Source organism: Falco naumanni, chromosome 7, assembly GCF_017639655.2.
Source record: "Falco naumanni isolate bFalNau1 chromosome 7, bFalNau1.pat, whole genome shotgun sequence".
NCBI classification, from domain to species: domain Eukaryota; kingdom Metazoa; phylum Chordata; class Aves; order Falconiformes; family Falconidae; genus Falco; species Falco naumanni.
This window is the reverse complement of record NC_054060.1, coordinates 55,067,713-55,084,662: the sequence shown is the minus strand read 5'-3', so window position 1 is coordinate 55,084,662 and position 16,950 is coordinate 55,067,713. Positions and strand designations below refer to the sequence as shown.

General features: G+C 34.3%; 1 protein-coding gene across 1 annotated transcript in view; it reads right to left on the bottom strand.

Annotated features, from left to right (window-relative positions):
• LOC121091414 (formin-like) overlaps positions 1–16,950 on the bottom strand; it is a 147,895-nt gene that overhangs the window by 34,258 nt on the left and 96,687 nt on the right. The window contains exon 13 of the mRNA XM_040601174.1: positions 12,718–12,810. Coding sequence (XP_040457108.1) covers positions 12,718–12,810 — 93 coding nt within the window. The remainder of the gene's footprint in view (positions 1–12,717; positions 12,811–16,950) is intronic.

Sequence of the window (16,950 nt, the reverse complement as noted above, 5' to 3'; positions counted from 1 at the left end):
GAGAATAAATATTTTTTAAAGCCTATTAGTACTTATACCCTATAGAAATATATTCTAATCCTAATTTTTTTTTCAATAAACTCTTATAATGTCGTGGTCTAATTGCAAGGTTAATCTTTGAGATGCTAAATGTATCTAAACAGTTTATGGAAATGAGAAATTAGTTCTAATCCTTTCAAACAGAACAAGGTTAAAGCCAATCTGTTCTGTGTTTGGGAAAACTAACTAGCCAGATTATCTGTAACTACAATCTCCTCTTGTAAGCAGAAGTAAAAATTTTAAGGATCAGCACATTTTTATACCAAGGACAATACTTTTAAATAGTTGAATGATTATTAAAACTAGTAAGAAGCGGGAGGTCTTCTCAAAAGCATTAAGATACATTAAAAAAAGTCAATTCAATGGTGAACCAACAGCTAATCTGGTGGGTAAAAAATGAATAATTATACAAATACAATTAAATTACACTAATTTCAGAAAAGCTTGTGAAATTTGTGGCCTGAAAACTTTTAGGAGGCAAAAGCCATAGTATTGCCTCCTCCTGTGGAATGATAACAATGATTTATGAAGCTACAGTCATTTCTGCTGATTGAGCTCACTCAAGATTGGTTTCACATGATCAGCCCAAGTACAGCAATACGTGACATGTAGTGGCCCCACATGTCTGAACACACTAGGACATGCTCTTCTAGGTGATCCAAAGGATGGGGGTGGGGGCTTAAAAGCTGCTGCTTTGTTTTCCATACGTTTTCCCCTCATTAGGATACACTCCTCCTGCAAAGTAAGCCACTTCTGGTGGTCGGGAGCAAAGTCTCATTGTAAATGCACAGCAGGATAGTGGCAAAGCTGAGATTAATTCTCCATAGATTTATATAGACCTTTCTCACTGTTGATTGCTTGTACTGTTTCAAAGGTGTGTATGTTGCCTTTTTTTATTGCTGGTTACTGACTTTATTCCAGCATATGGTGGTTGGCGCCATGACACAAAGTGAACATTTTATACTAGAATTAAAGTGGATATTTGACAGTTTCTGTCAGAAAGTTCAGAGCAAAGAATTTGTGAGACAAGATTTATTGCATATTTTATATGGGACACATCTGTTTCTTTGCTACGTTTCTGTTTAAATAAAAAAAGCAATGAAGGTTCTTTAAGAAACAAAGACTGTCAATAAAAAGCATGAACAGAAGAACTACATTATTGAGAATGAATTTAATCATTCTGACCTTCTAAAAATGTGCTGCTTGGAAGTATGACAGTCACCTTCCCCTTATTGTTCGCCTGTATAGACAGGATGGGGGAGGAGAATTTCAAGCCCAAACTGATTCTCAAATACACAGCTAACCATATTTAAGTGTAAATCAAATACAAATAAAATTAAATATAAGTATTGATATAAGATTTTCACATTTAAAAGTAAGGTGAAATATTAAGGTAGCTTTTGCCTACTTTGTTTTTTTAGTATCCATAACTGCATTTTAGTGATGTGAAATGTGCCAGAGGAACAGCCCTTGATCTGAAATTTTCTTATAAAACTACAGTTGAAGTATATCAAGGCATACAGCAAACTTCTCCACATTTATCTCTTAACATCACTGAACCTGAATGATCTATTAACATCACTGAAATATAGTTTGGCCTCTAAAGTTCAATGTTTTAGTCTTCATCATAACAGAATCAAACTCAATTTGGAGAACACCTAGCATGGTCTTGTTTAAGAAAAAAAAAGTATGCCCTATACAAGAGAGAAAAATTCTTTCAATAAAACTCTGAATTTTTAACCACAACCTTCCTGTTTACATAAAGATTCATTTTTAATATGAAAACCTAAGATTCAGCTTGAGAAATAAGAAATTTAAATAGACAGAATTAAACAAGAAGGAACAAGTACAAAATAAAATTATATTGCTCAAAAATCACATCTTTATGAAAAAGCCAGCGTGTTATATTTAACTTCTAATTAAAGAACACATCAATAGAAAAATCACCTCTGTTGGACTACATACATTCTACACAGTTACAAAAGGTTGTTAAAAAAATAAATATGACAATTTCCCAAACAAAAATGCAGCAATTTCCTCTACAAAACCACAAATATTTCTCAAATGATTTCATACTACCAATGTATTTAATTCTCGTTTTTAACTTAAAAGTTCTTCTACAACTTGGCTTTATGCAGGAAAAATCATCTAGCTACTAGTTTGAGAGGTCTGTAATTTGAAACAAAATGTAAACAAGAGGCAAACTTGGACCTGCAATATTTCTCCTTCTTGCCACAAATAAAATACAGGACGTTATCTTTAAAAAGGATTTTATTAGGATTCTTTTAATCAATGGTTTTATAAGAAACACCAAACTGCATTCAATTACAAGGCATACATTTTTTTCTAAGCTTGTCATCTTTGTGATAAACTCAGAGAAAAATGTATTTTTAAAAAGCATCTCTCAATTTCTAAATTAAAAACCTACTATTCTTATGGGGAAAGGATGATACGAAAAGTAAAGCATGTGTGACACATTAGTCAGGCCACTTAATTCACTCCTAGAAAGCACTCTGTTACTACCATGATGAGAGAAATGAGTGTATTAAAAAAAAAAAAAAAGTCTCATCTTAGCTTAATTCAAGACAGGCAAAATAACAAGAATAATTACTGTATCTACCTAATCTATTGTTTTTTACAGCTTGCTTATTTTCTGTTGAACTCTGTGCTGGGAGTATCCAGATAATTTTTTTCCCCCCACAGTGAATATAAACATTTTTACATGTTTGTATTTATCCTCATATAAGAGTATGATTGTTACATAACAGGACCAGGGAAGGTGAGTGCAGCAGCCAAGGCCATGACTGCAGACTTTCTGCTCACTGTACCTCTGTGCCTTAATTGTTACCTTTTTTTTTTTTTTTTTTTTTATGAGGTTTATTTCTGTTTATGAGGTAACTCCTATCTTTTGGAAATGGTTTTTACTCAGTAGCAACAGCAGGTCCATGCCAAAGGCAGAGAGAAGAATAGAAATACACGATAACGATAATTCAAATGAAATCCTAAAAAACGGAGGCAATTCCAACTGACCTATTTGTAGAAGATTTAAATATAATTATAGTCATAGTGAAAGTTTTGACCACCATTTTGATTTTATCTTATGTATTAAAAACCACAAAACCTATTTCTGAGAATGATAATTAACCCAAACCATAGCAATACCATTTGTATCTAAATTCATTCTGCTTTAATGACCCAGTCATAATGAGCTTAATTCCTCTCCATTTTTTTCTCCATTAGAACAAGTAAATCTTGAATAGTCTTAAAAAATCCTATGCAGAGTAAAAGTAATAATATGCTTCAGAATGTGATGCGCCTGCATCTACAATGGTAGAATATTCTTTAAATAAAATATTTAATAGGACAACTTGCTTTACAGCATTTTTGGAAATGTTATAAAATATTTGGCGTTATTTTTTAAAATTTGAAAGGAAATTTTAAATCTTGGGGCAATTTACTTTATTCAGATCAAAACAAAACCACTATCAAATTACACTGAAATGAAAAAAGACTGTAATTTAAAACGCAGGAAAGCCAAAGTTCCCCCACCATTATTTAAAACAGAAATGCAGAATCATTGCTCCTAATTAAGCTTGGGGATTCTCTGTCCTAGAAACTGCCCAGCTACATGGAAGGAAAGAGTCCCTGATGTGGAAACCTTAAATAATCTTAAACATAAATATGCCTTATCCAACTCCCATTCAATTCTAAGTCAATGCTGGGTCATCGTGTGCAAAACTTTGTGCAAACTTTTGCCCTTTGTGCAAAACTCAATGTCAGGAAACACATTACAAACATCTACTGACAAAAATGTACCAATAACTCTACAGAGAATCAAACAAAATACATTTTATAGAGCAGCTTTTCCTTTTAGCATTATATTCTTTAATATTCAAAGTTTTCTGCTTGGCCACAGATGCTACACTGTTGTGCCTAGTGAGGTATCCCTGCCTGTTCTAGGGCACCAGGACCCTTTCTGATACCACATGCCATTCCCAAGATGGCAACAGTTTGTGGAGGGAATTTTCAGATTGTAAGACGTTCTCAAGATGCAAGACTTTGTACACATGCTTTGTACAAATAATTACACCCTAAAATACGCTATACAGTAGCTGAAAAGAAGTAGTTTAAGAAATATTTTTATACACTTTGAAAATAGCTGAATTGGGACAAAGTTTTGATGGCTGAGAAATCCTGACACTAAGAAGTTGAATTGATTTACATGCCATGAAAGAAATATTGTTCCAATCAATTCTGTACATAAATCTCTAAAGAGAAATAAACCTACTGATTTCTCCACCTCTGTCAAGGTGCTCACTAAGCAGGACTATAAGGACTCTTCGCAGCCCAAAGGTGCATTTTTAAATATCTTGCTCTGGCATCTGACATATTTAGGGGCAAAGATATCACAGAAGTTGCAGGAGAGGTTGACTGATGACCAGAAATCAGACTTTTCTTACGTTTACAAGTCTGTCCTTTATCACAGCTGTAATCTTACAACACTGTATCATCCATATGTTTTTACTCTGTCATTCTCCAATTTTGAGAGCTTAGTAGCAAGCTGGTGATTTGTCTTTTAACTAGCTTCAAATTTCTGAGAATCGCTATATGAACATTGTGATTGTTCTTTTTGTTCTCAGAACAAATGATCCTGCTACATCCTCTTTGACAAGTCTGGGTGTCAAACTTTTTTTTTTCTTAGAAAGAAGCTTCCTTCTGATGGCTGTTTCCTGCCTGGTCTACAGGTTTTACCTGTTATCATTGCTTAAGGAAAACAATAGCAGAACCTAATCCAGATTGCTCCAATTTCATGCTGAAATTTTCAGCATCTAGCATTTTAATCAATCATGCTCAAAAGCATTAGAAGAGGATATTCATCTGTTTGCACGGGTACAAAATATAATTCAAAATTATCAACATACCAAAATTATGGAAGCCTGCAGAGAAACTCTACATAAACGCCTATCAGATTAAGCATGTTATTGTCATAATCAGTTTGTATTATGGTAGCAGTGAGGAATATTTCCAAGATTAATCTGAAGAGCGTGGTGTGAAATTACAGAGTACAGGGGACAAACATAAGGTCAGAGTGACCACTGTAATGGTAGGTATAAAGTCTTTTGATAAAAAATGCATTTAGGCCTTTCATTATTTATGAAGTGCATTAATCTTTCTACCCAATCCTTTCCAATCCTTGACTCTGCTCTTTCCTTGCAGTAGTATCTTCCATGTAATGTAACCACTTGCACACAGGATATATCATTTAAAGTAATCAAACAGTGAGCATCCTGATTTCTTGCCAAGGAAAGCTTTGACAGGGATTTAAATTGTATTAGTTCACTGACCCCGAATATCAGCACAAATAGGGTAGGACAAGGATGCCAACAGCAGAGCAGATCCAGATAAACTGCCCGCTAGTGCAGTTGACTGCAGTACACAGAATAATGACACAAGAAGATAAGTAGACAAATAGGAAATCATGCAGGAAATTCATGAGGATACAGTAAAGAAGAAAGCAGCTGGACTGAAAGAATATCCTAACAGGATCCCTGTGAAAAACCAAAACATATAATCTATGGTTCTGCTTACCTATAAGGCTATGATATAGGCACTGGAAGAAATCTAGTGGAATGGAACAGAAAATAAAGGTTTCAATGAGAATTTAGAGACTGTTAGACTCCAGACAGCAGATAGTGGTTATACTAAAGGTATCAGTAATTCTATGTATAGATTTTATAACTATTATATATATCAGATGTTTACTCAGTTGTTATTAATAGGAAACCCTTCTCAATCATGCATTGCCAGTGACTTTGCAGCAGCAAATTCAGTATAACACAAATTGAAAAGAAGCTGGAAGGAACTGGTGTCTCTAATAAGATTCTACCCTTGTCTTCTAAGAGAGAACATTGTATTTTTAATTACAAGCCCTTCTAAATTACATTCATATTACACATTCTAATGGAGTATAACCCTCCAATTTTTTATATTAAGTCACGATACAGTGGAACTGATTACAGTAATTTGATGCATATATGTTTCAAAAATAATAAATGGAAAGTTTCCCAAAAAGTCATAGTTCTAATCAGCATCAATTTTCAGGACTTTGATGCTGGTAATTCTTTTGGTAGTGTAGGAGGAAACATTCATTTCAGAGCAAATTCTTGTTCTTGGAATCAGATCACTGTCAATACCGCATTAGTTAGAGGCATATGGATGCAATCACATTCTAGGACACCTTATTTGGTGTCTTATGGACTTAGGCTATCGTCTAACTACAGAATCTCAGAGTACCACAGCAACAAGGTTCTGTGCTTTGCAGACTCATGCCAATTTATGTAAATCACTCCTTCATCTGTTTAAATACAACAATCTTTGAGTGATGAAAACAGTTATGACTGTCACAAACAGTTTGAAAGATTAAAGTAATTCTGCTGCTGGCATATAAAACAGCGTTCCAGATCTAAACACAAACTTTCCCTGGTCTGTAATGTCATTGCTGGGAAGGATAAAAAGTTTTAAGCAAACATTATCACTGCAAGGAAGTATGACATATTTTTCATGTTTGACACTGGACATAAATATCCTCCCACACTGTTTAATGTGAGAACTGCATATGTGTGGCAGAGATAATAAAACATTTCAGTAGAAACAAATGAAGGGAGGAAAAAAAAGAGTTATGATAAGTAGACCAGAAAATAAAGCTTTGAAGTTAAAAGTCTTCATATTTGTACAGTTTATTCAGAAAAAGAAGAATCGGTATTTGTTAAGCAGACTGGATAGTCACAGAATCTGTAAGAAAGTCTGGTGCTTTGTAGAACCAGTTATCTTTACAGAGAGATGTTTTTTGGTCGACAGAAGCAGCTTCATAATTGCAGGTAACAAAATCAGGACAACTGCAAGATCCTTGTAAGTGCTATTGCTCTCCTGCTGTTGTTTACACACCATTTTTTAAAGGGCAGCTGGTAGTGAAATTTGATGCCCTTAAAAATTATTCTTGATTTTCTTGCTTTACTTATTCAGCAATAAAATGTTCAAGAGCTTTACAAATAAAATGGAATACAAGTACCATAATCTGACATGTAGATTAAGGTAGAGAAGTACTTACTGGGAAGACAAGTATGGGACTTAGTTTCACATACAGTCTTAGAATATTTTTCTTTTTCCTCTTAGTATCTTCTTGTGGAGAAAAGCTATATTTTTATTGTAGAGAAGCAAGAATTTTAAATATTTCTGAGGGGTTTCTGGTATTTTGGGAAGTCATTACAGGCAAGCTCTACCGAACTGCTATGAATGAAGACTTAAAACATAATCTCTGTATCTGTTTCAAAAAAACCCAATAAAATATTCTCCAAGTATTAAAGGCAATAAGTGCTGGTGTAAATTTCTTCCTGATCTGTGACTGTATTAAAATTTATAAAGGTATGTCCTGTTGACAGTAAGAGAGAACTATTGTTGTATTGTGAAAATGGTGCTGATAATAGTGTCTTGGGAGTATGCTGACATCTGATTCACTACTACTAAATGACATTAGCATTCTGCTTTATACTTCATAGACTGCTTTGACTGAAAAGCAGTACAGTTTTGAGTGGAAAGACTCTTTTTGCTGTAATGTAAGACATACTGTCAGCCTCCTATACTCAAAATGTGTACAGGGCTATAAATTAAGAAAGGAAGGTTATTTTCCCTGGGTTAATACAACAGGTGCTACTAGATGAGGAGAAGAAATCACCAAGTATGAGCACATAGCACAAGAACAACATTTAAGATGGAATACTTATATACCCAGGAACAAGTAGAAAATAACAGGAAATGGAAAGTCTGCCAGCTGAAGTATACTACAGTGGAGTTAAAGAAAAGTTAGTGGCATAAATTTCTTACATGAAAGCTATTATAAGATGGTATTTTATGTACTGTCAATGAAGAAAATAGAAAGAAAGTTAGGTGCATATAAATTTAAGATAGTAACAAGTAATGTGCTAATAACATTATTTGAGTAGGTATATTAGGAATGAAAACCAACAGTAATAAAAATATCCTCCTGGATGCTAGCGTGGAATCAAGACCTAAATGATTTATGGTTTCAATTATTTGGTTAAAAGAAGTAAAATAAAATTCAACAAGGTTTCATTTTAAGCTCTGTGACCTAAAAACCAGTGATTCCCAATAAAGAATCAGTATTTAATTTTCTTACTGCTGAACAAATTTGTAAGAAAATACAGAATCGCAGTATTCAATGAGAATTTGTTAAACAGAAGAAAACATTTTTCTGGAAATCAAAGGTGGAACTGATAGAGAAGCATGAAGGCATGCAGACATGCATGAGAAAGGAAGCAATAATTCTCTATGTAGTTACAGTAATCTAGATCAAACAATTCATGTGAAATTGCTTCACACATTTGAAAAGGCCAGGAGCTTGCTCTCTGCTTTTTTAGGCAGCCAGGTATGTTACAGAATCACACAAGTCTCCCTGTTTATCCCCCCCGTTCTCATGTTAGAGAGTGCAGCAGTTTGATCACAGTTTCTGGCCAGTACACCTGGATGTTATTTTATCATTACATTTCTTAGTTTCTTGGTATAGTGTCCCCTCCCCCCCCCCCCCCGAATAATATAATACAGAAAGTAGTTAATTACCAAGTGAAGGGGCCTAGCCTTAATAGAATTTTTTTCTTATTTTCATTCCCACTGGGCTACCTCAATAATCCTCCATGGTGCATTCCAACAGGCAAATGAAGAAATGTGGATCAAAGCTCCTGTTCTGCACCAGAAATACATTAGAAAGGGCAACAGACTGGACACATGCCCAGGTAGCTACTGCAGCTCAGCAAAAATGATTAATCACTCAGCAGTAAAAATCAGATTTACTGACATTTTCCATGTGGTTGCCAACCTTGTCTGAAAAATGCACTACCTCCTGACATAATGCTGTGGTTAGTAGCTTGGTCTAGGACTTTTTCTCTATTGTACAGTCCCATGACTGCACAGTGTTAATCTTTTATGTAGTATAAGACATATAGCAGTTATATCAAGGCAATGACTTAACCAAGTGCTAGGTGAGAATTCTAAACACAGGACAATTTCTTCTACTATGGGATTAATCTGGATTATTCTCAACATATCTATTCTATTTGACAAATCCCTCCCTCTACATTTTGCTTTGTTACCTTGGACACCTCACTGTATCATGGGCCTTTCCCAAATAACGTTGCTTTCCACTATTAATGATTTTCAAAAACCGTTGTGTCTTGACATCAGACTACTTGCTTCCCAGACTCTGCTGTAAACTGAATGAATTTCTTTAATAGCACAATCTTCATCATCAAGATGATTTATTCTTAGACATGAAAAGGCAGCTATGCTCTTACTATGCTATCTGCTATGGAGCATACAGACTTTTTGATTTGCACATTCCAGTATATGAGGGAGGAAATTGGGCTCAGATTTAAAGTTTTTACATACTTTCTGACCTGGAAGCAATGAAGGGGAATTTGGGACCAGATTTTGCAAGATCCTGCATGAATCTGTGTCATGCATTTCCGTATTTATTAAAATGGACAAACAATAAGAAATAGTCAAGTGGCAAAATAAGAAATGAATTTTAGTAGGCTAGTTGCATACTCTGTCATTTACTATCTGGTTTGTATTATTCTTGAAAGAATGCACAAGGAGAATAAAAAATGTTATGAAAAACTAACACCAATGGCCACTGGCCAGCACCCCTTCCAGTGAGCTTCACAGCTGCAGCAAAAAAATACTTTCTTTTCTCCTTTTCAAAATAGAGTATTTTGCATCTTTCTCATATTCATCTAAGTATTTTGATTTTTTTGTGTGAGATAGTTTCATACTAAAAGAGGAGTTTTCTTCAAAGCAATTCTAAGCGAGAATTTCATAAATTAAGGAGCATTCCAAACCAACCAATAATTTCATGATTTCAAAGTATTTTTTAATATCATGGAAATTTAAATGGAAAATGTTATGAACATATTTCTGGAAAAAACCCCCATACAGTAATTCCACTGGAAATACAGTAGGTGTATATTAATTTATAGTAATTCTTAGGTCTCCATATTACAATAAAACTACTATAGTTTGTTGCATATAATGTAATTAAATCTACTAAAGATTATTTCCACCTTGAGATTGATCTAAACCCTTTTAAAAAAGCATGGACATATCAAATACAGTGAATGAAGTATTAACACGGTTTATACATGATGTCTTTCATGTGGGAATCGCAAAGTACTTGACAAAGATTATCTTTCACTACAAAAATAGCAAGAATCATTATTTAACATTCTGTGTATCAGAAAAGTGATGTGCTCTCTTCAAAAGAGAAAAAGAATAAAAATAAGAAAAAGAGCTTAAGCAACTATTCTAGCATCACATGTCAAGTAGCTAAACTGGGAATAGAACCTAAAGGTTTTGGCACCTAATTCCCTGTTGAAGGCACTAGGATACATTACATTCAGCTACACAAAACAGCACTGACATCAGCAGAAGTACAGTTTATCCCCTCTAGCATTTTAGAATGTCAGTCTCCACAACACTCTCAGTGTTTTTTGTTACAACAGAGCAAGTATTAGATTTTAATTGGTATTAATTGTAATTAGGAAATGTAAACAGTTCAGTTTAAGCAAATCAGTATGGTTTTTTTCTTACAGTATTTCCAATTTAGCATTGACTAGAAATGATGGGAAATTGTGTGTGTGAGAAAAACCTGAATTTCTATGAGTTCCAGCCCTATTTTCAAGCCAGAAGTTTCAGAAAAGCCTCTCAGCTTTGGATACTTGCTGTGAGCTGGCAGAAAGATAACAGACAAATTTTTCTTACATTTGCTTAAACCAGCCACAACTCTTCTTTCAAACAAACAAAACTGAAAGCACATGCTTAACGGATGCTCAGTATTATCAGTTAACTCTTAATTTCAGAGAAGCAGCTGAGTTTGCAGACACTTATCTAAAGTGAACCTCTGAGTTTGACATTTGTTCAATGCTTATTCTAGTACCATAAATCAAAATGGGTTTCTGCGTTATTTTTACCAATCTTTGATCTTCAGTGTAGAATTTTGTAAGATTTCTGTTCTAACGCCACAGAAAGTATCACCCACCAATTATAAAGATTCAAATAAATCAGGTGACTGAAAGAGAAATATGGTTAATAATTGTAGGCTCTGACAACCTACTGACATCTCAAAAAAAGGTAGAGGACAGAAGTGTCAAAAGACGAGAAGTTAAATTAGTAAAAATTAAATGTGTACAACTAGATACCATCAAACATAATATTATAAAGCAAAAGGAGCAAAAGCGGACAAGTAATCCATGTGTTTTTTCTCCTTCTAGAATACAAAAAGCCTGAAACACTAAAAAGTGTCCAATAAATTTAATAATTTATATGAAGAACTCATTGTCCCAGGACACTGTGCAAAAATGTATCCTCTTTTTTTTTTTTTTTTTTTTTTTAAATATATACATTATTTACAGACATAAGGGCAAAATTTTCTGTTAGGCTGACAGATATCTCAATTTCAACATCAACAGGCATAAACAGGTCAAAAATATGGAAGAATATGTTTTTCTATTTGAAATGATAACATGCAATTAAATTGCAATTTCTCTAAAGCAGAACTGATCTTCTTCCAAGATCAACTGGGTATTTTTATCATATTCTACTCATCAGAAATTAGGTAGCTCAGCTTTGCAGGAGAAACTAGGGTACTGTGTTGCCTTTATTTTTTGGGACTGTGGTGGTATGCATTTGCTACTCCTGCTGCCGCTTTTAGTTGGGGTGGAGTTTTTTCATAGCAGCTTGTATGGTACTGTGTATTGGATTTGTGACCAAAACAGTAAATTGTTAAACTGTTCACAGTTTCTGTGACAAATACTAGTTCTTTGGTAATATTTAATTCTTAACAGTTCTTAATATAGTCATCAGAAATGCAACACTCTACTCTGATTACCCAAGTAGTCCGTACTCCTACAATTTGGCAGAGGGCGGGGAAATAATCTATTCCCTCATTTATTTTTGCACAGTTCCAGAGATACGCTGCTGGCAGAAGCAGGTAACAGGGAACACATAATCTGGGAAACAGGAGGGAGCAGGACTGTCTTTTCAACAGAAACCTGCGTTTACATTGTCTTGAACTGATGATCAAATGGGACCTTGGATCTCACCCCTGTTGTCTCTGTACTCTGTCCTGGTAAATCACTTCCTTATGCCTATTTCTGTTGCACACAAGACAAAAATCTTTAAATCTGAATTAGTTACTTCATAAGACCACACTATGACAAAAGATACCATTACTTCACGTATATATGCGGGCTTTCTCTAGAAGGGTATTTTTCATTCTAGTCTTTTATAAACCTGTGGGTTTATATTCTCTCTGATAAATTTGGTCTATGATGAATATCTTTTTCATTTTGATTACAAAAAATGATAAAGAAAAAAGCAGAAAATAACAAATAGGAATTGAGTGAGATTAATTATATTTGACAAGTGATGTCCAAGATCTACATAAATATTATTCATATTCTTAGTATATATTAGGCACATCAGGAACATAATCCATAACAGATGATAGATATTTTCAGCGGCAACAGATATTTAATGCAGCTTATGTTATGCACAACCTTCAAACCACTACATTATTTAGCAATATTTTTTTCTTTCAACTGTGATTACCTTTCTGGAAGAATTCCTCTAATTTCTCCTTGAAGGGCTGGAGATGCTCTTCAGAAGACTCTTTGCAAACTAACTTCATCTGCTTTTCAGAGGCTAAAAAAAGAAGTTGAAAGATGTTTGTGACATAATTTGCCTACCAGAAGTAGATATCAACACTGTAGAAGCCTACACCTAAATTAGTCACCAAGACTTTAAAGGAAATGGAAATAAATAAGCATTAAGGAATCCAGCAATTATGTTAAAATGAAAAATACCACACTAGTCTAGCATACCAAATAGAAAATTCTATACGTGTTTAAAGAGTGGAATTCGTCTTTAGTAATGACTTTGTCCTAAAAGTCCAGGTATTTGCTGAGACTTGCCACTAACACAGACTGCCTCACACACAAACTCTAGCTCAGGGGTCCTCCAACTACGGCCCGCTGGCTGGATACGTCCTCCCAGGGTCCTCAATCCGGCCCCCGGTATTTACAGAACCCCCCCCGCCGGGGGGTGGGGGGGGAAACCCAGCAGCCGCAGATGGCTGCCTGCCACTTCATCTGCGTGCCAGCCCCCTGGTTAAAATGTTTGAGGACCCCCTCCTCTAGATGGTATTTAAAAGACTAAACTTTGTTTCTGTGGTGAGTGGAGGATGCCTTCTATCTGGACTGATTTCAGTCAGTCAGTGCCAGGCATCCTATCCTCAACCATGTTTCCTAACACAGATGCAGGAATTCAGCTTTACTTAGGCATTCAAATTCCAGGCTGTGATATGAAATAGTAGAAGTCTGTAAAAAAGTTAACTTACATCTAACTGCAATTTGTTTACTATTTAATCTATCTGTTATTTTAAGACCTGATGCCATGTCACTTTCTAAAACCTCCTGGTTAGTTACCAATGAATTTTGACATTCCTAGAACTTCTAGTAAACTTTGCAGATTCCAGCATTCCACATTAAAGATGAACTGAGACTGTTAGAAATCAAAATGCAATTGCCTTCCATTTAGCAACTGAATTTATGAACTACCGTAAGATTTTTATTTTTCCCATAACTCTTCATTCCCAAGAAGCTAAATTTAGATGGAAATTTAATTTGGAGTTAAACCTGAGAGTTACAGTTTGGCTGCATGAACCATATTTTACATTATATTGCTACCACCATTATATAATTCAATTTATTGCAGCAAAAATTAATGCACAACCATGAAAACAGAAGTTGAGGATTTGTAATTAAAATGTCATGTTAGTTTGCAGCACCATGAAAAAAGTCAATGGGATGCATACAATTTATTGTACGACTAGTAGTGTACCTAAAATATCCTTAGACCACCAGGACTTACTAAAAAAGACAGCTTTTCAACTAATTGAGACCAGAAATATTTTTGGGCAGTTGTTACAGAAAAATGCTGAAAAGATACTTGTTCCCATCTAAGTGTTTATTTTAATTTAGCATCCCTCCACAACTCATGTAGGTTGTGGACCATGACATTATTGTGGAGCTCCAGAGCTTAAGTAAAATGACCCGGGCTACGCTATAAAGTTTATCTTTAATCTCTAGTCTTTCAACCTGTAGCATAAGATGGACCTTTGAAACTGTTCAGAGAAAAGTTAATGGATATTTATTTGTATGCCAGACAGTAGGCAGAATGGAGCATTGACTTGAACGTACCAGATGGAGAAAAGAAGTCTTTTACAAGCTGCTCAGTTCTGTGTCATTAATAAATTAAATAAAGCAAAACAAATCAGGGAGTTCATGCAACTTTTAAAGATTATTTTTTCATGATACATGCCTCTTCACCAGTAAAAATTTGAACTTTCCATGACTGTTATGATACACTGAATGAAATGAATGTATACTTAACATTTATGTTTGTAGAGTTAGAAGATTTCTACAGCTATTCAAGCAAATTGTAACACTTTATTTTCGAAGAAGACAGACATATTAGAATTGTATAGGGGAAAAAATCTAACAAAATAACCGAGACAGTATTGTCAAGTTTCTGACTGGAAGTTTTAACAAAGCAGAAGCTACAGATTTGTGCATTTTCTTTGTGTTTAAACAAATCTACAGAAAATCATATAAGGCAATACCTAGAAATTATTTTAGATAAGTATAAAATGACTAAAGCGTAAAAGTGTTAGTACACATAATGTTCAGGCAATTGGCACACAGTAACTATAGAATGCACATGATTATTACAATCATTTAAGGTTGCAGCAATTGCAAGCCAATAATTATTTTATAATGATTTTATATAACTATATTTTTATAAATCCATACAAATGTAGATTTCTATGAATATGTATCATAATATGATGAGTTGTAGCTACAGTAGTATCTAACCACACTCTTAACATATTCTAGAAAGGCATTTTCCCAAACATATAGTGTTGCTAATACACTGTCTGGAGTATTGAAATCTTCCTAGATGCTTCCTACGAGCTTTAATAACGCAAGATTTGGAAAGGTTACTCACGTAAATCCCATGTAAATATTTAAATGACCAAGATTAAAATGAATTGCTTCTAAATTAAAAAGAAATTTAATAGACTTTTTTATTAATAAAGATGACTAACATTAACCTCAATCAGATGACAAAAGCTACAGGAAAATATGGACAAGTACCACCAGTGTATAGAGAAAAAGCTGTTTTGGATAGTGAATTCTTAAGAAGAATCCTAACATCCTTAACAAGAAGATCAACATTTGGCATGAGAGAAGAGGAAGAGCAAGAAGGCAGGTACAGAAGAGCAAATGAGGTAGAAGGAACAGAATAAGTGAATCAAGGGTCCTGATTAAAACTCTAGAAGTTTGAAATGAGATGAGATGAGGTAAAATGTGACAGCAGTTTGCATTGCTTAAGTCATCTTGAAACAATGAAACTGAAAGAGACAAAAGAAGTCAAATAAATGCTGGCAGACTCTGGAAAGCCTTAAAAAGAGACCTTTGTACGATTCTGTCTGCTGATGATGTTTATCCAGATGATATTTATCTAAAACTAAAATCTATCCCCTTACTTCCTGAAGTTCTTTCAGGTGTCACACTGGACTGAAGAGCTCCGAGAAAGTTTTAGCTTTGAGCTAAAGGAATCAAGGACAAGGGTTATGATGTGAAAATCTGTTAATCACAAAAGCAACATGTTTGCCCTACAGCGCTTAATCCTTTAACTTGTTATACTTCACTCAATAACCTTTACTTTTGGTCTACAAACAAACAAAAAATTATCTGGGCAACTGGAGGTTAACTAATTCCATTTAAAGTTAACTGCAGTGAAATATCTGAATAAAACTTGAATTTATTTACTTGCTAATGTTAAAAATAAGACACATCACATAGGTATGGAGTCACTGGCAGAAGGCAGTCATGAACTTCAGGTTGAACTGCAGTGTCAAAAATTTTGCATTCCTGCTGAAATCTCGCCAGTCTCAGTTTTCCCTTCAATAATGAAATGTCCGATGCAGAATAATGATTCCTTGTCCAATACCTATAAGAAAACGAAGGCTAGGACCACCAACTAAATGTAGCTTTTAGGCTGAAGAACTCTGGAACATCATCACATTTGCCTGGGGATAGATATAGCAAAGAATGCTGGAAGTCTGTTCAAAGGAATCACAAATCAGATACAAATAAAGACACATATGACAGAAGAGAAAGATTTTCATGACAGGGCTAAATCAAAGGTTTTGATTAAAATGGCAGTTGTAATTTGTAATATTGGTGAAAGGCTATCATACAACTGTATGACCTGACTCAGTTCTGCACAACGTAATATAAAGGTTTCTGATAACAAACATTCACTGAATTTCCTGTTATGTAAGTTCTTTTTTGTTTGTTTACTCAGAAATTTACCTGAAAAATTTTCATTTAAAAAAACATAAAGTTATCAAGTCATGCCAAAAATTACACAAAAAATTACAACTGAGAAGTCCTGTTCCATCAGTTGCCCTGATCATCTTTGCTAAAAATGCTATATAACACGTGTGAGGGACCATTGCATGATTTTCTTATATTTTGTTCTCACATTCACTACAATATAAACCCTTTCTTTTTTTAAAAAGAAAATTATTTTAGCAAGGCTTTTATTAGAATGATTCTGTGGTAAAGCATCCTATTATGCATTCCTTCTTCGAAATAAATTCTGAAAAACTTTCTGAAAAAAATTCTTTCTGAAGTTCTGAGGAATCTGAAGGAATTCTGAGGAATCTGACAGCACATGCACACTTCTTCTCTCACCATCTCATTCCAAATTAAT